This window comes from Heterocephalus glaber, unplaced genomic scaffold, assembly GCF_053883595.1.
Source record: "Heterocephalus glaber isolate CG9 unplaced genomic scaffold, H.glaber_assembly_v1.0 deba00001538, whole genome shotgun sequence".
Taxonomy (NCBI): domain Eukaryota; kingdom Metazoa; phylum Chordata; class Mammalia; order Rodentia; family Bathyergidae; genus Heterocephalus; species Heterocephalus glaber.
Window position 1 is genome coordinate 19295773 of NW_028258333.1, and position 18317 is coordinate 19314089.

At 36.5% G+C, this 18317-nt stretch overlaps 1 protein-coding gene across 4 annotated transcripts in view; it reads right to left on the minus strand.

The window, feature by feature from the left end:
* Nucleotides 1-18317, minus strand: part of Zfr (zinc finger RNA binding protein) — a 71971-nt gene that overhangs the window by 40991 nt on the left and 12663 nt on the right. For 2 of the 4 annotated variants that reach the window (XR_002396440.2, XM_087189268.1), the window contains exons 3-6: nt 15016-15039; nt 12992-13274; nt 10924-11068; nt 8431-8649 (exon numbers count right to left, since the gene is read on the minus strand). Coding sequence is in view for 2 of the 4 variants with exons in the window: in XM_087189268.1 (XP_087045394.1) it covers nt 8431-8649; nt 10924-11068; nt 12992-13274; nt 15016-15039 (671 nt within the window). In the remaining 2 variants the exon portion in view is untranslated. The remainder of the gene's footprint in view (nt 1-8430; nt 8650-10923; nt 11069-12991; nt 13275-15015; nt 15040-18317) is intronic. The other 2 variants (XR_015442212.1, XM_087189269.1) reach the window with 1 other exon arrangement.

Consider the following 18317-nt stretch of genomic DNA (forward strand, 5'->3'; position numbering starts at 1 on the left):
GCCACCATGCCCAGCCATTTACAGATCTAAGATCTCTGGAAATTTGGTCTGCTCCCTTATCTACTCCAGAGTTAGGCTTCTTATTCCTTTATAGGTGGGCAAACAGTGAGATTCCTAGTTGCCAGGATGGCACAAAAGAACTACTTAAGGAGATTTCCACTTTTTTACCTCTTTTTTTTGTGGTACTCAGGATTGAACCCAGGGCCTTGTGTATGCTAGGTAAGTGCTCTACCGCTTCTCTGCCCAACTTTTGGTCTCTTGATTGTGCATTGCTATACTGAAAAGACAAATGACTCACTGTCTCCAATATATCTAAACATACAAGAAAGCAGGAATTGAAAGGTAAGAGGTAAGATATATGAAGAATTGGAGTCCCAAGAATTGAGAAATGGACATATCCAGGAGAGAAGCTATGCAACTTTTGAAAAATGTGTTGCCAAACTTTTATGGCAGGCTGTTTCACTATGTAAGTGCTTATGAAATTTTAATTAGAAGTGTGGTAATAGACAAGGAAACACTTGAAATAAAAGTAGAAAAAGGCAGGTAGACTAAAAACAGTACTAGGGATAGGGCTACTGGTTAAGAGCACTTGCCTAATATATCTGCAAGGCCATGAATTCAATCCCCAACACTGCAAAAACCAAAACTATAAAGCTGTTTTGAGATTATTACTGGTTAGGTTCCTGATCTTTATATAAAATCATGCATGTACATGTGTGTGTTTGGGGGCACTAGGTATAGAATCTAAGGCTTCTTACATTCTAGACAGGTGCTTTATTACTGAGGGACATTGCCAATTTCTAGAAAATATTCAAATAAAGAAGTTAAAAGGGCCAGGGATTTAGCTCAGTGGTTCCGCCGCCTGCCTTGCAAGGGCAAGGATCCGAGTTCGATCCCCAATACCAAAAAGACAAAACAAAAGAAATTAAAAGTGCAATTTAAATATAATGTATGCAAAGAAAAAAAAATAGGGCAAGGGCAACAGAGGCCAATAGTGCTAGATGACTAGGTGTTCTAGTTTTTTAGGGCCCACAATACGGAAAGCAGTGTGCCAGACACAGTGCAGTTTCAGGAACTATTTTTAAAATAGGTCACTATCCTTACTTTACAAATGAGAAAACTGAGCCTTAGAGTGTATGAGGTCTTTTTACAATGAGTTATTTAACCACAAAATCACCAGGTTAAGCTTACTCTTGACAGTCATTTCTATTTGTGCACAAGTATTTTTACCAATAAAAAGCAAGTTTAATACTAATAGGTAATATATATATATTTTTAATCCATTGAAAAGAGGGTTAAATTTTCTGGAGCTCTGCTAAAGAACAGTTTAAATTTTCTAACTACTAAAAAATCAATGTATGGTTCTCATAAAAGTATTGTGGGGAGAAAATAAATATAAGCCCATGCCCATAAATTAAGTGTTATGGTTTATATCTTGATGGTTCCCCAACAGTCTTATGTGCTTTATAGGTGGGGTTTTGATTATAGGGGTTATAGCTGGCTTGCAGTTAAGAGGTGGGGCCTGGTCAAAAGAGGCAAGACATTGGGGGCATGGCCTAGAAGAGCTTGCTTATCTTCTCCTCCCAGCTCTTCCCTTCACTCTCTGCTTCCCTGTCACTACAGCAGATTTTCCTCTGTTATACCCATATGTCATGCTGTCCTGCTTTGGAGCCAGCAGACTATGAACTGAAACCTCTATAAACTATAAGTCAAAATACTACTTCTCTAAGTTGTGGATGTCAGGTATCATGTCTCAGTGACAAGGAAAAAGGATTAAGATATTAAGTAAAAGCTCAATTTTTGGTTGATTGTTTTTGGTACTGGGGAACGAACTCAGGTCCTTGCACTTGCAGGGCAGGCGGTGGAACTACTGAGCTAAATCCCCAGCCCTAAAGCTCATTTTTTTTTTTTTGGTACCGGGGATCAAACTTGGGACCTTGTGCTTGTGAGGCAGGCCCCAGAACCACTGAGCTAAATCCCCAGCCCACTAAAGCTCAATTTTTGAAAACTAAAACAAGTTCACTTGAAAAGTAGTTTTTTTTTTTTTTTTTTTGGTACCGGGGATCGAACTCTGGACCTTGCACTTGCGAGGCAGGCAGTGGAACCACTGAGCTAAATCCCCGGCCCAAAAAGTACTTTTATTAAAAATCCTTATCAACTAGGAAGGTATATTATTAGAACACCAAAAATACCATTTTAAAATGTACAATATCAGGTGGACCGGGGATTTAGCTCAGAAGTTCCTCCAGCTGCCTCACAAGCGCAAGGTCCTGAGTTTGATCCCCGGTACCAAAAAAAAAAGTACAATATCAGAAACAAAGGCATACAATTTCAGTGAATCCCTCATGCTACAAGTAACCATTAGTAGGTAGCAATATTCTAGAACTCCTTTTCTTTGGAGACAGGGTCTTACTATGTTGTCCAGACTGGCCTTTAAACTCACAATCCACCAACCTGAGTGCTGGGATTACAGAGGCATGAGCTACCATGCCTGACTAGAACTGATTTTCATAAAAAGGAAGAGCTAAGGCTGGATGTGGTAGTGCATACCTGTAATCGCTGCACTCTAGCAAGCTAAGGTAAGCAGAATCCCCAATTTGAGCCCAGCTGGCGGAATTTAACAACTTAGCAACACCTTGTCCCCAAATAAAATCTAAAAGGGCTGTGGATAAAGGTCAGTGCAAAAGCCCCTGAGTTCAATTCCCAGAATAGATGGGGGTGTGTGTGTGCGTGAGAGAGAGAAGGGGAGTGTGGTAGAGTTGCCATCTAGAAATTTATCATAAGGGAACAAGTGGGAAAATGCACAAATATTTTTAAGTATGACAGTTCTCTGTTGTGTTGTTTCTAGTTTTTCTCTCATATCAATGGCTTTTTTATACACTAGTAACAAAAACACTGAGAAAAAGATCAAGAAAGTGCTCTCATTTGCCATAACTACAGAAAACAAAATAAAAAACAAAAACCCAGGAATAAACTAACCAAGGAAGTGAATGATCTCCATAATGTAATGAAAATTACAAAACAATGATGAAAGAAGTTTAAGAAGATGCACACAAAAAATGGAAATACATCCCATTTTTATGGATTAGAAAAATTAATATCATAAAGATGTCCATATTATTCAGTGATCTACAGATTCCTTCTTATCAAAATACTGGTATCATTCATTACAAAAATACAAGAAACACTAAAATTTGTATGGGTCCAAAGCAGCCAAAGCAATCCTGAGCAAAATAACAAAGCTGGTAGCTTACAGTTTTGGACTGCAAAACACTTAACAAAACTACAATAACCAAAGCCACACAGTACCATCACAAAAATAGGCCAATGGAAGAGAATAGAGAACACAAAAATAAACCTACGTATTTCACAGTCAATTGATTTTCAACAAAGGCAGCAAGAATATAAGATGGAAAAAGGAAAATCATTTCTAGAAAGGATGCTAAGAAAACTGGATGTCCATTTTCAGAAGAAATGAGGCCTCTGTTTCCTACCATGTACAAAAAGTACTAAAAATGGATGAAAGATTAAATGTGAGAACCAAAACTATGAAACTACACTGGGGAAACACTCCAAGACATCTGTCTGAGAGGATTTTATGGCTATAATGCTGGAAGTACAGACAACAAAAGCAACAACTGACAAATGGTATTATATCAAAGTAGAAAGTGTCTGTACAACAAAGGAAACCAATAACAGGGTGAAAAAGTGCTTGACTAGCATGTGCAAGGCACTGGGTTCAAACCTTAGTAACACACACACACAAAACCAACCCACAGAAAAAGTATCTGCAAACTATTTATCCAAAAAGGGATTATTTTCCAGAATATATAATAAGGAACTCAATCTAATTCAATGAGTAGAAAACAATATGATTGGGCCGGGGATTTAGCTCAGTGGTTCTTCCCCTGCTTTGCAAGCACAAGGTCCCGAGTTCGATCCCTGGTACCAAAAAAAAAAAAAAAGAAAAAAAAGAGGTATATACATGAACAATGAATAGTATTCAACCCTAAAAAAGGATGAAATTCTGCCATTTGCAGCAGCATGACAGAACTAGAGGACATTATGTGAAATGATATGTCAGGTATAGAAGGACAAATTCTGCATGTTCTCACATATGAAAGCTAAAAAGTCGATCTCAAAGAAATAGAGCCTGGGAAGGGCAAGGGGAAGAGAGGTAGCAAGAAGATGTCTAAAGGTCTGGGGGTACAGTGTAAAAGGGGGAATGATTTCTAAAGTTCTATGCCATAGTAGAGTAAATATGGTTGATAATAAACATTTCAAAGTAAGCTAGTAGAGAGGATTTTGAATGTTCCCAACATAAGGAATTGATGTTTAAAAAGGTGACAGATGTGTCCATTACCCTGATCTGATCATATGCACTGTATGTATGTATTGAAATGTTACCTTGCACCATATATATAGTGATTATAGTACAATCACTATGTGTTATCTAAAAATAAGTATATGTGTGTGCATATATATGCGTGTGCACGCATATATATATAATATATATACACATGCATGCATGCACGCGCACGCGCGCACACACACACACACACACACACACACCCCCGTTGGTTTTTTTTTTTGAAAAAGGGTCTCACCCTGTAATTCAGGCTGGCCTTAAATTCTTGGTGATCCTCTTGCCTCAGCCTCCTAAGACTGGGATTATAGGCATGAGTTACCATACCCAGTAAAAACTAAGTATCTTTTTAAAAAGCCAAAATGTCCCAAAATGAACAATTTAAAATGAGTACATCTATTCAATAAAATGCAGCCATTAAAATAGTTACTAAGTGGGCTGGGGATTTAGCTCAGTGGTTTTGCCTCCTGCTGTGCAAGCACAAGGACCCGAGTTCGATCTCCGGTATCAAAAAACAAAACAAAACAAAAATAGTTACTAAGTACCACTGGTGTTTATAAGAAACAATTAGGCTCCTTCTTGATATGGCTGATTGTGAGTCTAGGACAGGGAAAACTCAAAAGTGTATCTGTAATTACAGTGCCAGAAGGGAAAAGAAATACTCAAAAGATTGGCCTTGCCAGAAAGAGAAACTGAAGAGGATGCCACTGGCCAAACTGGGGACAATGTGAGCCTCTAAGACAAAAGCAAGAGTACTGGATTTTAATACGCTGAATAAAAAAGAATGAGTCCATAGTAATATCAAAAAGTAGGGGGCCGGGGATTTAGCTCAGTGGTTTCGCCACCTGCTGTGCAAGCGCAAGTACCCAAGTTCGGTCCTCGGTAGCAAAAAAAAAGGTTGGGTGTGATGGTGCAGGCCTCTAATTCTAGTGCTCTGGGAAGCTGCAGCAGGAGGCTGAAGCAAGAGGATACCAAGTTTGAGCCCAACCTGAGTAATTTTGTGACTAAGAAATCAGATAAATCCAGATTGTAAGACAACTTTTCAAAAGCGTCAATGTCATGAGGCAAGATAAAAGTAGCTAATAGTTCTAGATTAAAAGAAAGTAAGCTAGACAACCAAATACCATCTCTGACCTTTGACTGGACTCTGCATTTAAAACAAGCACAAACACAAACACATCAAAATATAAAGCCAAGCCATAAAAGACATTTGGGACAAACAAGAAAATGTGTATTATTTGATAGTATCTATGTTCAATTCCTTTTTATTATATTGACATTGTGGCTGTGTAAAAGGACATCTTTTTTCTTAGGAAATACTTTCTGAAAAATTAGTAAAGTATCATGTTGTCTATAACTTACAAAATATACTCCCAAAGCATGTAGAAATAGGTTTTAAGTGAAAGGAAAGACAAAGACTATGTTTCAAACTATTAATAACTGGTGAACATAGGTTAATGATATATGGGTGTTTCGTGTACTACTTTTTGATTTTTACAAAGAATTTTAAATTCCAAAATAAAGCTTGGGGAGACAATCAAAAGAATGACGTTATCTCTATACTTAGAAACTTGAAAGGGAGATTAAAGGAGTTTACAAAACAGCATATATAAGACAAGTTCAGACCAGTTGTAGTGGATCACACCTATCATCCACTCAGCACTAGGCTAGCCTAGCCTAGGCTACACAGTCAGTCAAGGCCAGCTAGGATACACAGTAAGGCCCTTTATAGAAAAAAAAAAAAAAAAAAAAAAGAACAAAGTTTGTTTTTTATAACAAAAACCATAATAGTTATACATGCTTAATGGTTTGATTTAAAAAAGCTACAGTTTCTAATTTTAAAATAATGCATTACTCATGCAATAAAGCAGTCAATAAAAAATAATTATTTTAAACTGTGCAAGGCAAAATCAAGTAATCTGAGAGTTCTTAACATTGTGACTATGTAAGAGAATGCCTTTTGGGTTTTTTTTTGGTACCAGGGACAGAACTTGGGACATTGCGCTTGCAAGGCAGGCGGCGGAACCACTGAGCTAAATCCCCGGCCCAAGAGAATGTCTTTATTCTTAGGAGATACTTTCTGAAGAATTCACGGCAAAGTACTAAGATTAACTGATTATAGCCCACAGGAACACATAAAAGAGGGAAACAATGAAAAGGAAAGGATACTCTGGTACTCCTTTTTTTTTTTTTTTTTTGGTACTGGGGATCCAACTCTGGTCCTTGCACTTATGAGGCAGGTGGTGGAACCACTGAGCTAAATCCCTGGCCCCGGTACTCCTTATTTTGTTGACATTCATATAGACATTTAAAAAAGCATCCAATTGGGCTGGGGATTTAGCTCAGTGGCACCACGGCTGCCTTTCAAGCGCAAGGTCCTGGGTTCAATCACTGGTACCAAAAAAAAAAAAGCACCCAATCATATTTCACTGCAATAAACTTGGTTATAACTAGTCAACCGGAGGCAGAAAAGCTGTATCTGGGAAGTCTTGTTATGACTAAGAATAAGAAATAGTTTCTTAGATCTTAATAAGATTCCTTTGCTAAATAGGAAACATTTTGGACTATTTTTAAATTTTTTTTTTTTTGAGACAGTCTCATTACATAGTAGAAGCTAACTTTGAACTCCCTATGTATCCCCGGCTAGCCTTGAACTCAAAGCTATTTTCTTGGGTCAGGGCTTTAGCTGAGTGGTTCCACCACCTGCCTTGCAAGTGCAAGGTCTCGAGTTCGATCCCTGATACCAAAAAAAAAAAAAGCTATTCTCCTGCCTCAGCTCATGAGTGCTGAAATTACAGGAGTGCACCACCACATTTGGCTTTATCTTTATCCTTAACAGGTTATAAAATACCTCTCTACCCTAAGCCCCTTTGATAAGATCCTCATTATTCACCAGCTTAGCCAGAATTCTCATACCATGTCCTCATTCCAATTCATGTCTATGTGCTGTCACAGGTAATTTACAAATCTGCAATCCTTTTTTTGGTATTTTTTTGGTACCAAGGATCAAACTCAGGACCTCACACTTGGCAGGCAGGTGCTGTGCCGCTAAGCTAAATCCCTGGCCCTGCAATCCTCTTTTTCTTAAGATTACCTGTGGCACCCTTTCTGCCAATAATATAGGTATAGCCACAAAAGCACAGCATACAAGGTTTTTCACACTGACAATTCTGGTCTCGTCTCCGATTATTTACCCCACATATCTTAAATTTCAGTCACAATGAACTGCTGTTCCCAAATATGACTTGCCTGAATAATTCATTACTGTAACCCTAGCATCCTAGAGCAAGAGGTAAGAAATATGAGAAATAGAGTATTTTATAATTCAGTAACTAGGCTTCAAGGACTCAAACTACAACAAAATATCAATAGATCAGAATTAAAATTGCCTATGTCTGGCCAGGGATTTAGCTCAGTGGTTCCACTACCTGCCTTGCAGGTGAAAGGTCCCGAGTTTGATCCTGGTACCAAAACAAAACAAAAACAAAACCCAAAATTGCCCATGTCACCTTAAAGCCACCACTGAGTTAAGATGAGGTATTATAGAATGAATAAAATGTAAAATAGTAACAAACCATTCAGTAGTATAAAGCCCAGTGTGTACAAAAAGTAATGTGGGATTTTAATCACTGCAGTATGATAAACTACCTTAACCAGAAATTAGCAAGAGTACTGGACATGGTGAAGTTTTAGTAATCGTACCCCTCTAAGGAAAATTAGTTTATCTGTGGTACTCCCTGAGTACTAACCTTGAATTTTAAAATTCATTTGAAAAAACAATGATCCTGAGACTAGTTGTTACTTTCTTTAATTATAATCCTAGGCCCAAGACTCATGACTATCTTTCAAATTCCCAAAGAGCATTTTATATTCTGCTAAGATCTATTAAAGCAACAACAAAAACTATTTATACTATGATCCTTTTGTCATATTATGCACATATATTCAATACCTATCAATTCAGTTCCTGCTACTGAGAATAAGATAAGCTCACAGAACACTGAGTTTCTAATAAATATCTTTGTAATTTGTTTACTCATTTAATCAGTTTTTATCAGTCTTACCCGAATAAGTAACTGCTGTAGTACTGTAAGTAGCACTCTGAGTGTAAGATGGCACCACAGTAGCCGCAGCTGCTACCGGCTGTACAGTGGAGGACACAGGATAAATGGAGAAAGTAGTGGTAGCTGGACTTGGTGTGGCTGGTTTTATGGCTGTCACTTGACGAGTTTGCTGGGCTTGAGTATACTGCGTTGCACCTTGGCTATAACCTGCTTTGGGAGCTAAAGTGAGAAAAAGACATCAGAAAATGAACAAGGTGAATCACTATACTTTAACAATATACTTAGAAAACTAAAAAGAGTAGGTTGCTAGCAATGCTAACAATTTCTTGTTGGCAAAAAGAGGTAAAACTTATGCTTTTCATTGTGTTTCTAAAATGGTATTTTACAAAAATTTATAATGGAAATAGCACTAGTATATACAACTGGTAGATTATACAAAAAGATTTCTAGCGAGAAAGAGAAAGTGTGTGTGGGTGGTATGTATTTAGGCTAGTCATTCTACTTCAGTTAGGCTTAATGCTAGGAATAGAATAAACAGCCTCTCAAACAGGTATTTCAATCCACATTAAAAATTTCAGGGCCAGGGATTTAGCTCAGTGGTTCCAGTGCCTGCCTCAAAAGCACAAGGTCCCGAGTTCAATCCCCGGTACCAAAAAAACCAACCAAACAAAAAAATTTCAATATTTAACTCCATGGAACTTGTTTATACACCATTCACTGCATTTTACTGATTTATCCATAGTGAAAAATCTACCTCCAATTCACAGGTGTTACTGACTTCAAACATCAATAGCTTGAGTACAGCGATTTGTTTTTGTGGTACCAGGAACTGAACCTATGGCCACACACACAGCAGGCGTATAAATGAACTATGTATCTTTGGCTCCAGAATGCAGCTATTCTTAAATGGCTGCCATCAATTTCTCTGCTAAACTTTCTGCTACCTTTGACCAAATTCAAAACAATATTTTGAAGAATCTTATGAGCCTTACAATCAATTAGTAAATTAATAATCACTTATTAATGATAACTAAAGCACACCAGTATTACTTCTGAGAAAGGACCAGATACCAGAGGGCCAAACTCGTTTTCCAATTAGTTAAGACACCTTAAAACTTTTTTTTTCCCTCAGTACTGGGCATCAAACTTAGGACCTTGCGTTTGCCTGGCACTCAATGCATTACTGAGCTACATCCCTGGCCCTGCCTTAAAACTTTTATCTATATCTGTTTATGAAATGTGATTACAACACACAGATGAAGACACTATTTTACAGAGAGCAAACTAATATCCAAGATCTAAATGATTTATAGTCACATAGTGTCAGAACTCCTGACTAAATCAAGATCTTCTGACTCTTAGATAATTCAGCACTCTTAATCACAAGCCTAGCCTGCTAACTAGGGAGTTCATTATAAGTCATCATACACACAAATCAATAGAAAAGAAACCCAAAAAAGGTCAGTCATTATAATTCAAAATACTTTAAAACAACTTATAACAGCTCCTAAAATCACAGAACTAGAAGCAACACTATAGAGATCTGGGTTAACTACTTCATTTATAGATAAGAGAATACAGGAGAATTTTAAAAAATCATTTGCCCCCATTAGTGGTAAAGCCAATTTTGGAAGCCAATTCTGCTCTCTCCTAATCCTACCCACAACCTAGGGCCTTCAAAAAAAGGGGTCAGTTACTTTTTAAACCTTGGAGACCTTTGTTTTAAAAGTTCTCAATTATATCTATGTGAAAAATGCACTTTTTAAAGACTACAAATATGCAGGCTTCTTTGTAAATAAAACACTTCTAGCATTTAAGCCATTATATACTGCACTTAATATTATCAATGGCTAGTAACAGAATCAAATGTCATTACAGATCAGGGAAAGATGAATAAAAAGTATGAGCCATTAAAGAAAACTCCATTGGCCACAAAGTCAGACTATACATAATGCTGTGAGAATTTCTGGCAAAGAAAAGAATGTGGTCAGAAGTCATTACCACAGCTTTTTTCAGTTACAGGTATTTCAGCAAGAAGGTAACTATATACTGATGATAACAAATGGAATACATGTCCAAGAGAAAAGGGTTTGATTATGAATGCTTCCATAAACTTCTTTGTGATTCAAAGGCATTCTAGCAGTTGAAAAGAAGGGTATGGGTATAACTTGACTTTTCAATATAATGTGTAACATAATGGTTTTAGATAAACTTGGAAGCTTATCTTCATTATAAAATACCCTAAAACTGGGTAGGGTAGCACATGCCTGTGATTCCAGCACTCAGGAAGGCTGAGACAGGCGGAGGGAAAGTTGGGATTGAGTGACTTAGCATGACAGAATAAAAAATAAATACACACATAAACTTAAAAAGAGGACTGAGGGCATAGCTCAGTGCAAACACTCTATGTCCAATTCCCAGTACAAAAACCAAAACAACCCTGAATCATATACTTCAATAGTTTATAATAAAATTGTGTGTGTTAAAACTAACCTGTCTGGTAGTAGGTTTCCGCAACTGAAGGCTGAGGCTGGGCAGCGGCAGCTACAGCAGCAGCAGTTGCTGTTGGCTGTTGGTAGTACTGCTTACTGTCATAAGCTACAGCAGGAGCTGTGGATCTTACATATGAGTATGAGTCCTAAAGAAAAGGAAAGAAAGGAAACTTTGCTGTGACAAAAAAAATCCTTACTATTTACAAAAATAATAAAGGAAAACAACTTACAAGTGTAGTTCTCAGATCTAGACATAAAACAATCATAATCAATATAGATGGAAGTTCATCTTGGACTATATCAAAATCAAAAGCATTTCAAGCAGTATATTTAACCGCTACAATTAGATCACTGAAACATTTAGAAATATTTATTCATGTACAAATTAATTTTATTTAAAAGTTCACAACAATTTTGCCTTAAAGATAGATCCTACAGTATCAGAAGAAAACACAGGTGGGGTTGGAAGTACAGCTCAGCGGTAGAGCTCATGGCTAATACAGGGAACCCCTCAGTTGGATTCCCCAGAACCACAAAATAAAGCAAAGCAAAGCAAAAACAACACCCCCCCACCAAACACCTGTGTTACTGAACTTTATTATTACTCCTGCTTTCTTTTCATTATTTCAAGGATTAGGTGAATTCTGAGTCAAGTGAATTTTGACACTGTATAAAGTAAGGAGGGATGGAAAAGCACACAGGTGGAAAGGGTGAAGAAGCAGGTAAGGCCTAGAAAATAATGGGTTTCATAGACCTCATTAAAGAGGCACATTTTACATATTATACAATATAATTTACATATTACACAATATAATGGCATTCATCGTTGGAAATTTGTACCTTTACATAATCTATCTTGGTTGACCTTATTTAAAACAGAATTTACTGGGTCTCTGGGAATAATGAAACAATCACAAACAACAAATTAATTCCAAATTTAGTAATTTAATAACAAATATTAGTATCACTGATTTAAATGTCAAGTTCTTTTTTTTTTTTTGGTGCTGGGGATTGAACTCAGATCCTTGTGCTTGCGTACCAGGCTGCGAAACCACTGAGCTAAATCCGTGGCCCTAAATGTCAAGTTCTTAATTCACAAAGTGCCTAGGTTTTAAAAAGAAGTTCAGAAGGACTAACGCTTAAAAGTAAATAAGACAGGGCTGGGGATTTAGCTCAATGGTTCCGCCACCTGCCTCGCAGGCGCAAGGTCCCCAACTTTGATCCCCAGTACCAAAAAAAATTAAACAATTTAAAATAAATTTAATCAAATAAGTAAGTGGTAAATCTAGTAATGTTTCAAACCTAGTACTATAATGAGAATTTACAGTTGCCATGAGCAAAAAGATGTACCTGGATGAGTAAGAGCATGAAAATTGTTACATATATGAAAAACATTATGACAGCAGAAATGTAAGGCTAACAGGGTTTCCATCTTTGAGAAGTTTCAAGAAGAAAATATGTAATACATTTGTCATAATAGCTTGGGGCCAAGATCCTGAAAATAACAGACATATCTAAGTTTCAAATGGATGATAGTCCACTCCACCAAGGGTCAAACACTAGGGGTAAAATTAAAATATTTAACCAGTAATTCATATAAAACTTAAAAACTAAAGCAAAAGGCCCCCGCCAACACACACACACACATACACAAATAGGGTAAACTGGCAAGAGAGAATTACATAAAATTCATTTTAAGGAAACTTAGTACGTGGACTATGTCCCCCAAAATACAAAGACCCATTATTCACTCTTTTCTATCATTACAGGTATATTTTATATTTATTTATTTATTTAGTGGTACTGGAGACTGAATCCAAGGACCACTGGGCTCCTGTCTCTGTCTCTATTTTGAGACAGTGTTTCATTAAGTTACCAGGCTGGGCTTAAACTTGTGATACTTCTGCCTCAGCCTTCTGAGTAACTGGGATTTACAGACATGTACCACCTGGCCTGGCTACAGTTGTATTTTAGAAGACTCAAGATTGAAAATCATTAGCTCAGACATTATATTATACACAGAGCCCACTAAACTTACAGGCAAAGGCTACTGAGACTAGTTTTCTTACCTGGTAGTTCTGTGTAGTAGCTGGGGGTGGTGGTGGTGGTGCTTCTTGTTGCCTCTGGGTATAACCATAGTCAGTTGCTGAATGTGCAGTGGGGTAGCCTCCATAAGCAGCAGCTGTTGCAGCAGCTGCAACTGCTACTGGAGCGGGCCTGGCAACTGCAACTGTGGCGGCTGCTGGTGCATAGGCAGCAGTAACTGTGTGGGCAGCTACTGGAGCTTGATGGACAGTGTAGCTAGCAACTGTAGTTGGATGAGAATAGGCTACACCCGAAGCTGGCTGCTGGCTATATTGTGAAGAAGGATATAATAAAATGATTTTAAAATCAAGGAGTTAATCAATTTAGAGTTATTTAACAAACCAAAAGTACATGTGCAAATAATGTAATCATGGACTACAAAGGGCTAAGTATTTGAACTCAGTAAAACTTGTAATTTTCATTTCTTAATCTCAGTACTTTAGATCATGGATTATATTGCAAAGCATGGACATGAACTGAAATAAGAGACTATACTAAGGGGGAAAAACTGACCAAATTACAAATTTCAAAGTGTTTGTCATATAAATTCTGTATTATAATCTAGCCTTTAAAATCGTAAGCAAAAAAATCTTATTTTAACCCATGTACAGAACAAATTTAAGGCAAAAAATATCATCTAGTTAACTTAGGGAATATTTCTATTGCTGTACATCAGTGGTTCTTAACTAAGGGAGATTTTTGTCCTCATTTGACATTTGGCTAAGTCTGGAGTTTTAGTTTTTTCTGTTGATGGGGATTGAACAAGGACTTGGGCATGTTAATGCACACCATCACTGAGTTATACCTCCAGTCATGTAGATATTTTTGATGATGAAACTGCAGAGAAGTTGGTGGTCATGAGTGCTACTGGCATGTAGTGGGTAGATGTCAGGGATACTGTTACTGATCTTGAAATGTATGGGACCTCTCACACACAAAGAATTACATACATTGTATCAATAGTGTTGAGGTTGAGTTCTGTTCTAGGGCAGAACTTAAGGAAAGAATATTATTTTAGATAAAATTTCCAGCTTGTAGGTATTTAAAATTTATTTTTCTCTTAAAAATGTAATAGTACCTTTGCCTGCCTTGCAAGCGCAAAGTCCTGAGTTCGATCCCTGTACCCCCCCCAAAAAAAGGAATAGTACCTAAGTCAGATGCTTTGCAATCATTACTATATAAATCTAAAAAGAGGCAAAAACATTTTATATAATAGTGATCAAATTTCTACCTTAAAGTCTTAGAACAACATTATTTTAACATTTTTTTAAAAAAAACCACTCTGTCCATACTACTCAGGATAATGCTGAGTAGATTTATAGGACCTTCCAAGCCCACACTGCCCAAAAGATAAGTAAGGGATGAGCAGATTTACAGGACTACCAAAGCAAGGCTTTATTTGAACAAAGCCTGTGTTGTAGCACATGGGGGTCAGTACACCAAATGAACCTTCCTCAACCAACTCCCCCTATTTTAACTTTTAAATCAAGAGTCTATGTCACATAAAACTAGAGGCCTACAGGTTTTAGCGTATAAAAGTGTATTTATTATTCTAGATTCTCTGAGAAATTTACTCACAATTCCACTTGCTAAGGCTGTATTACCATGGCAGTGAATGCTTTCTAAAATCAAGGAGAGCCCCAAAGGTTATTTAGCTGGCAAATTTTAGCTGACCACAAATTTAAATATGAGCTCACAGTTAATAGCTAAGGGAAAAAAAAAAATAAAACCCCAAACTAAGTGGAAGCAGGATCAATAAATTAGAATATCTGATTCATGGATTACAGTGCAGGTGTAGTGTGCATGATACCACAGAAATACAGCATAAAATTAAAATTCTGGATTATCATTTTAATTGTATTATAAAAAACACGGATAAACTAGCATGCGTTCAGAGGGAATCAACATGAAGCTTATAGATACAGGTTTTATTTCGCATAAAAGTGGAGGGCCTGAGGAAATTCAGTCTAGAAAAGGTGATAGCTGCCTTCTAAAAGAAGACACTTACTCCATGCTGGTCCAGAGAACAGAACTAGAACCAACAGATGGAAGTTACAGGGTGGCAGATTTCAGTCCAATATGAAAAAGAAAACAAAAAACAAAAAACAAAAACAAAAAACTTAGAACCCAAAGAATGGAATTCAAAGAAATTCTTAATTTCTATTTGGATGAGGTTTTCATATTTTTGATATAAAAATAGCCAACATTTTCTACATATGACAATTATAAGACAGGAAAAGGGAAATTTTCTATGGACAATTCTACTTCCTAAGAAAACATGTCAATAACAAGTTATATTCCCGAGTAAACTCAGAAACCAGAAAAAAACTATATCTAAAACATACACACAAAAGTTCTGTGAAACTCATAATAAATATTTAAATAACAGGATAAGATTTCACACATCCAGACTACATGTTTAGTCATATAAAAATTTGGATACTTTTGGATTTTAGTCCCTTGGTATTTGTGGATGATTGGTTCCAGGACGCCCCAGGGATAACAAGTCCAAGGACACTCAACTCCCTTATATGAAATGGTGTAGTATTTGCATATAGCCTACATACATACTCCAGTATACAGTAAACTATCTCCACATTACTTATAGCCGTTATACAATATAAATACTATGTAAATGGCTGTGTTTTGTTCGGGTGATAAGGACAAAAAGGGTATACATGTTTAGAACAGATGTATTTTTTTTTCTGAATATTTTCCATCATTTCACTGTTCCTTATCCAGTCTATGCCATTTCTTGGTCCATAATACTTGTCCTAGAGGGTAAAAAGTAGATAGGAATAGAATGGAAGTGTCAAGTCAACTAAGCAGGCAACATACTGCCTCTGATCCTAAGCTTGATCTATGTGACTCTAGAAGACCATATATTCTGGTTTATGCCTGCTGTCCCAGTCTAATTATTGATAGTATTTTCATGCCTCAGTTGGAACAATAAATTATACAGTCACCATTTCCAGGAGCCTTAAAAAAAGATGCCAGTATAATTAGCAGCTGCTAATCTTTAGGGTTGTCTAACCAAACTCTGGCTCCATAGTCAAGTTCCTATTCATCACTTGGACCAAAACCTTAACCTCTACCAAAGTATTAAAAGGAATGATAATTCAGGGCCAGTGCCAATTATATGAGCCAAGGACTAAGGCAGCTGACTGTTGTTCAGAATGATTCTCTGGTTTGTTATCCTACATCATCTGAAAAACTCTCAATTCCAAACAGCCTTAGAAAAGTGATACAGATGAACAGACTAACAAGTTAATTAGAAATACCCAGTGACTAAGTGAATTTACTTTTAAAAATTCAGGTCAAGGGATGATTGGTACAGCTCAGTGGTAGAGCACTTGCTTAGTTAAAGAGAAGCTCTTGAGTTGGATCCTCAGCAATGGAGTAAAGGTAGTGGCAGGAAGGAAAGAAAAAAAAAAAATTCAGGTCAAATTAAATTCAAATTAGTTCATACAAAATTAGTCATACTCCAAACAGCTCAAATTAAAGTTTTTGTTTAGTTTGGAGTATTAAAAGGTATAATTTATCTCCTGATTAAAACAGGACATGAAGTAAATAAAAATCCAAGTCTTGTGCTATAAAAACACACTTGGGAAATATGAAAAGACTTTAAATTACTAAGCATGCAATAGAGCAGAAGCTTCTTGTGGATAATCTCCTCTGTAAATAAAATCTAATCAGAGTCAGTTTTAAACTGAGACAAGCTAAATAATAAATCACGAAACTCTAAGAATAATTTATGTAAGAAAGGCTTGGAACTATTTCAAGAGTCAGACATAAAAAAGATTACTTCTGATGAAAAAATGGAACAGTGGCTATCTAGGGAATTATAGAGCTTCCAGGCAGCCTTACTGCTTTGTTTGTGAGCCAGGGTCCACTGGTGATCTTCCTGCCTCAGCCTTCTGAGTTGGTGGGATTACAGGAGTGTGCCACCAGGCCCAGCTTAAAGGCAACCAAAATTGCCAAGCATTTTTAAAAAGCCTACTATAAACTGCAAAACAAATAAAAATGATCCTGTGGGAAATGAGTATCTCAAGATAAGAGAAGAGAATTTTCAAAAGCTGTAACTTGTATCTATAAAAGAACTTTACATTAGTTTAGAAGTCTAGGAGGCCCAATTCCCAACAAGAAGGAATTCTAGGGAGAAAAGAAAAAAGCAGAATAAAGAAACGAAGAAAATGTTCTACTCCTGAAGGGAAGCAAAATTTTCAAATTCAATAGTCTTACAAAGTACAAAACAGAACCAAAGAATCAAACTTGGAGATACAGTGTGTAACATCTCAATCCAAAAAAGATCCTTCAATTTTCCAGAGGAAAAAAACCTGGTTACCTACAACAAAATGAAAATTACACTTCTTTTTGATAACACTAATTGCTGGTAGATAGTAATGTAATGTCCTCAAAATTCAAGGGAAAATGGTTAAGTAGAATCTTGTACATGGTCTAAATATGAGAGCAGAATAACAATTTTTTGGGGGCGTGGTACTGGGGATCGAACTCAGGACCTTGTGGTTGCAAGGCAGGAACAGTGCCTCTAAGCTAAATCCCCGGCCCTAAAGATTTTTTTTTAATACATTAAAGGAGGGAAGTTTATCCCCTATACATCTTTTTTTGGGAAATTCTATGAAGATACACTCCAGGCTAAACAAAAAACAAACCAAGGGAACAAGGGTCCCTTCAAACAGTAGAGAAAGATGAAAGTGTAGGTCAGCAGCTATGAAGCAGGTACAGACATCAGTGGTATAGACTGTAATCAGAGGAAGACCAGGAGCATCTGAGAGCAAGATGTCCAGAAGACAAAGAATTAGATAAAACAGAAAAACCTAAAAAAACTAAAAATCTTAAAATATACTCGTCAGTGACAAGGTTTAATTAAAAAAAAAAAGGTAGTAAAAGATTTTAGAAAACATGAAACTATTCAAGATATGCTATCAGTAGAAAACTTCATAGTTGAGTAATTAGGTACAAAAAAGGAAAACTCTATTTGAATTTGAGCCTACTAAGATTTTCTATTAAAGTGGAATATTAATTGGCTCCACAGTAAATACTATTCACACAAACATAACAATGAAATAGTTTTTCCTTTCATGTTTTAAAAATCAACCTAAATTACAAAGAAAAACTATGATTATACAACACAACATAAATGTATTACAAGTAAAAAACTATGGCAATAAGTTGAGGGCTGGGATATAGAGAAGCAAAGGACAAGTATTTTCAAGATTACTAAAGTAGAGAGTACTGACTTAGTGTTTATCTTTACAGAAGTAGAAATGCAGTTTATTGTCTCAAGAA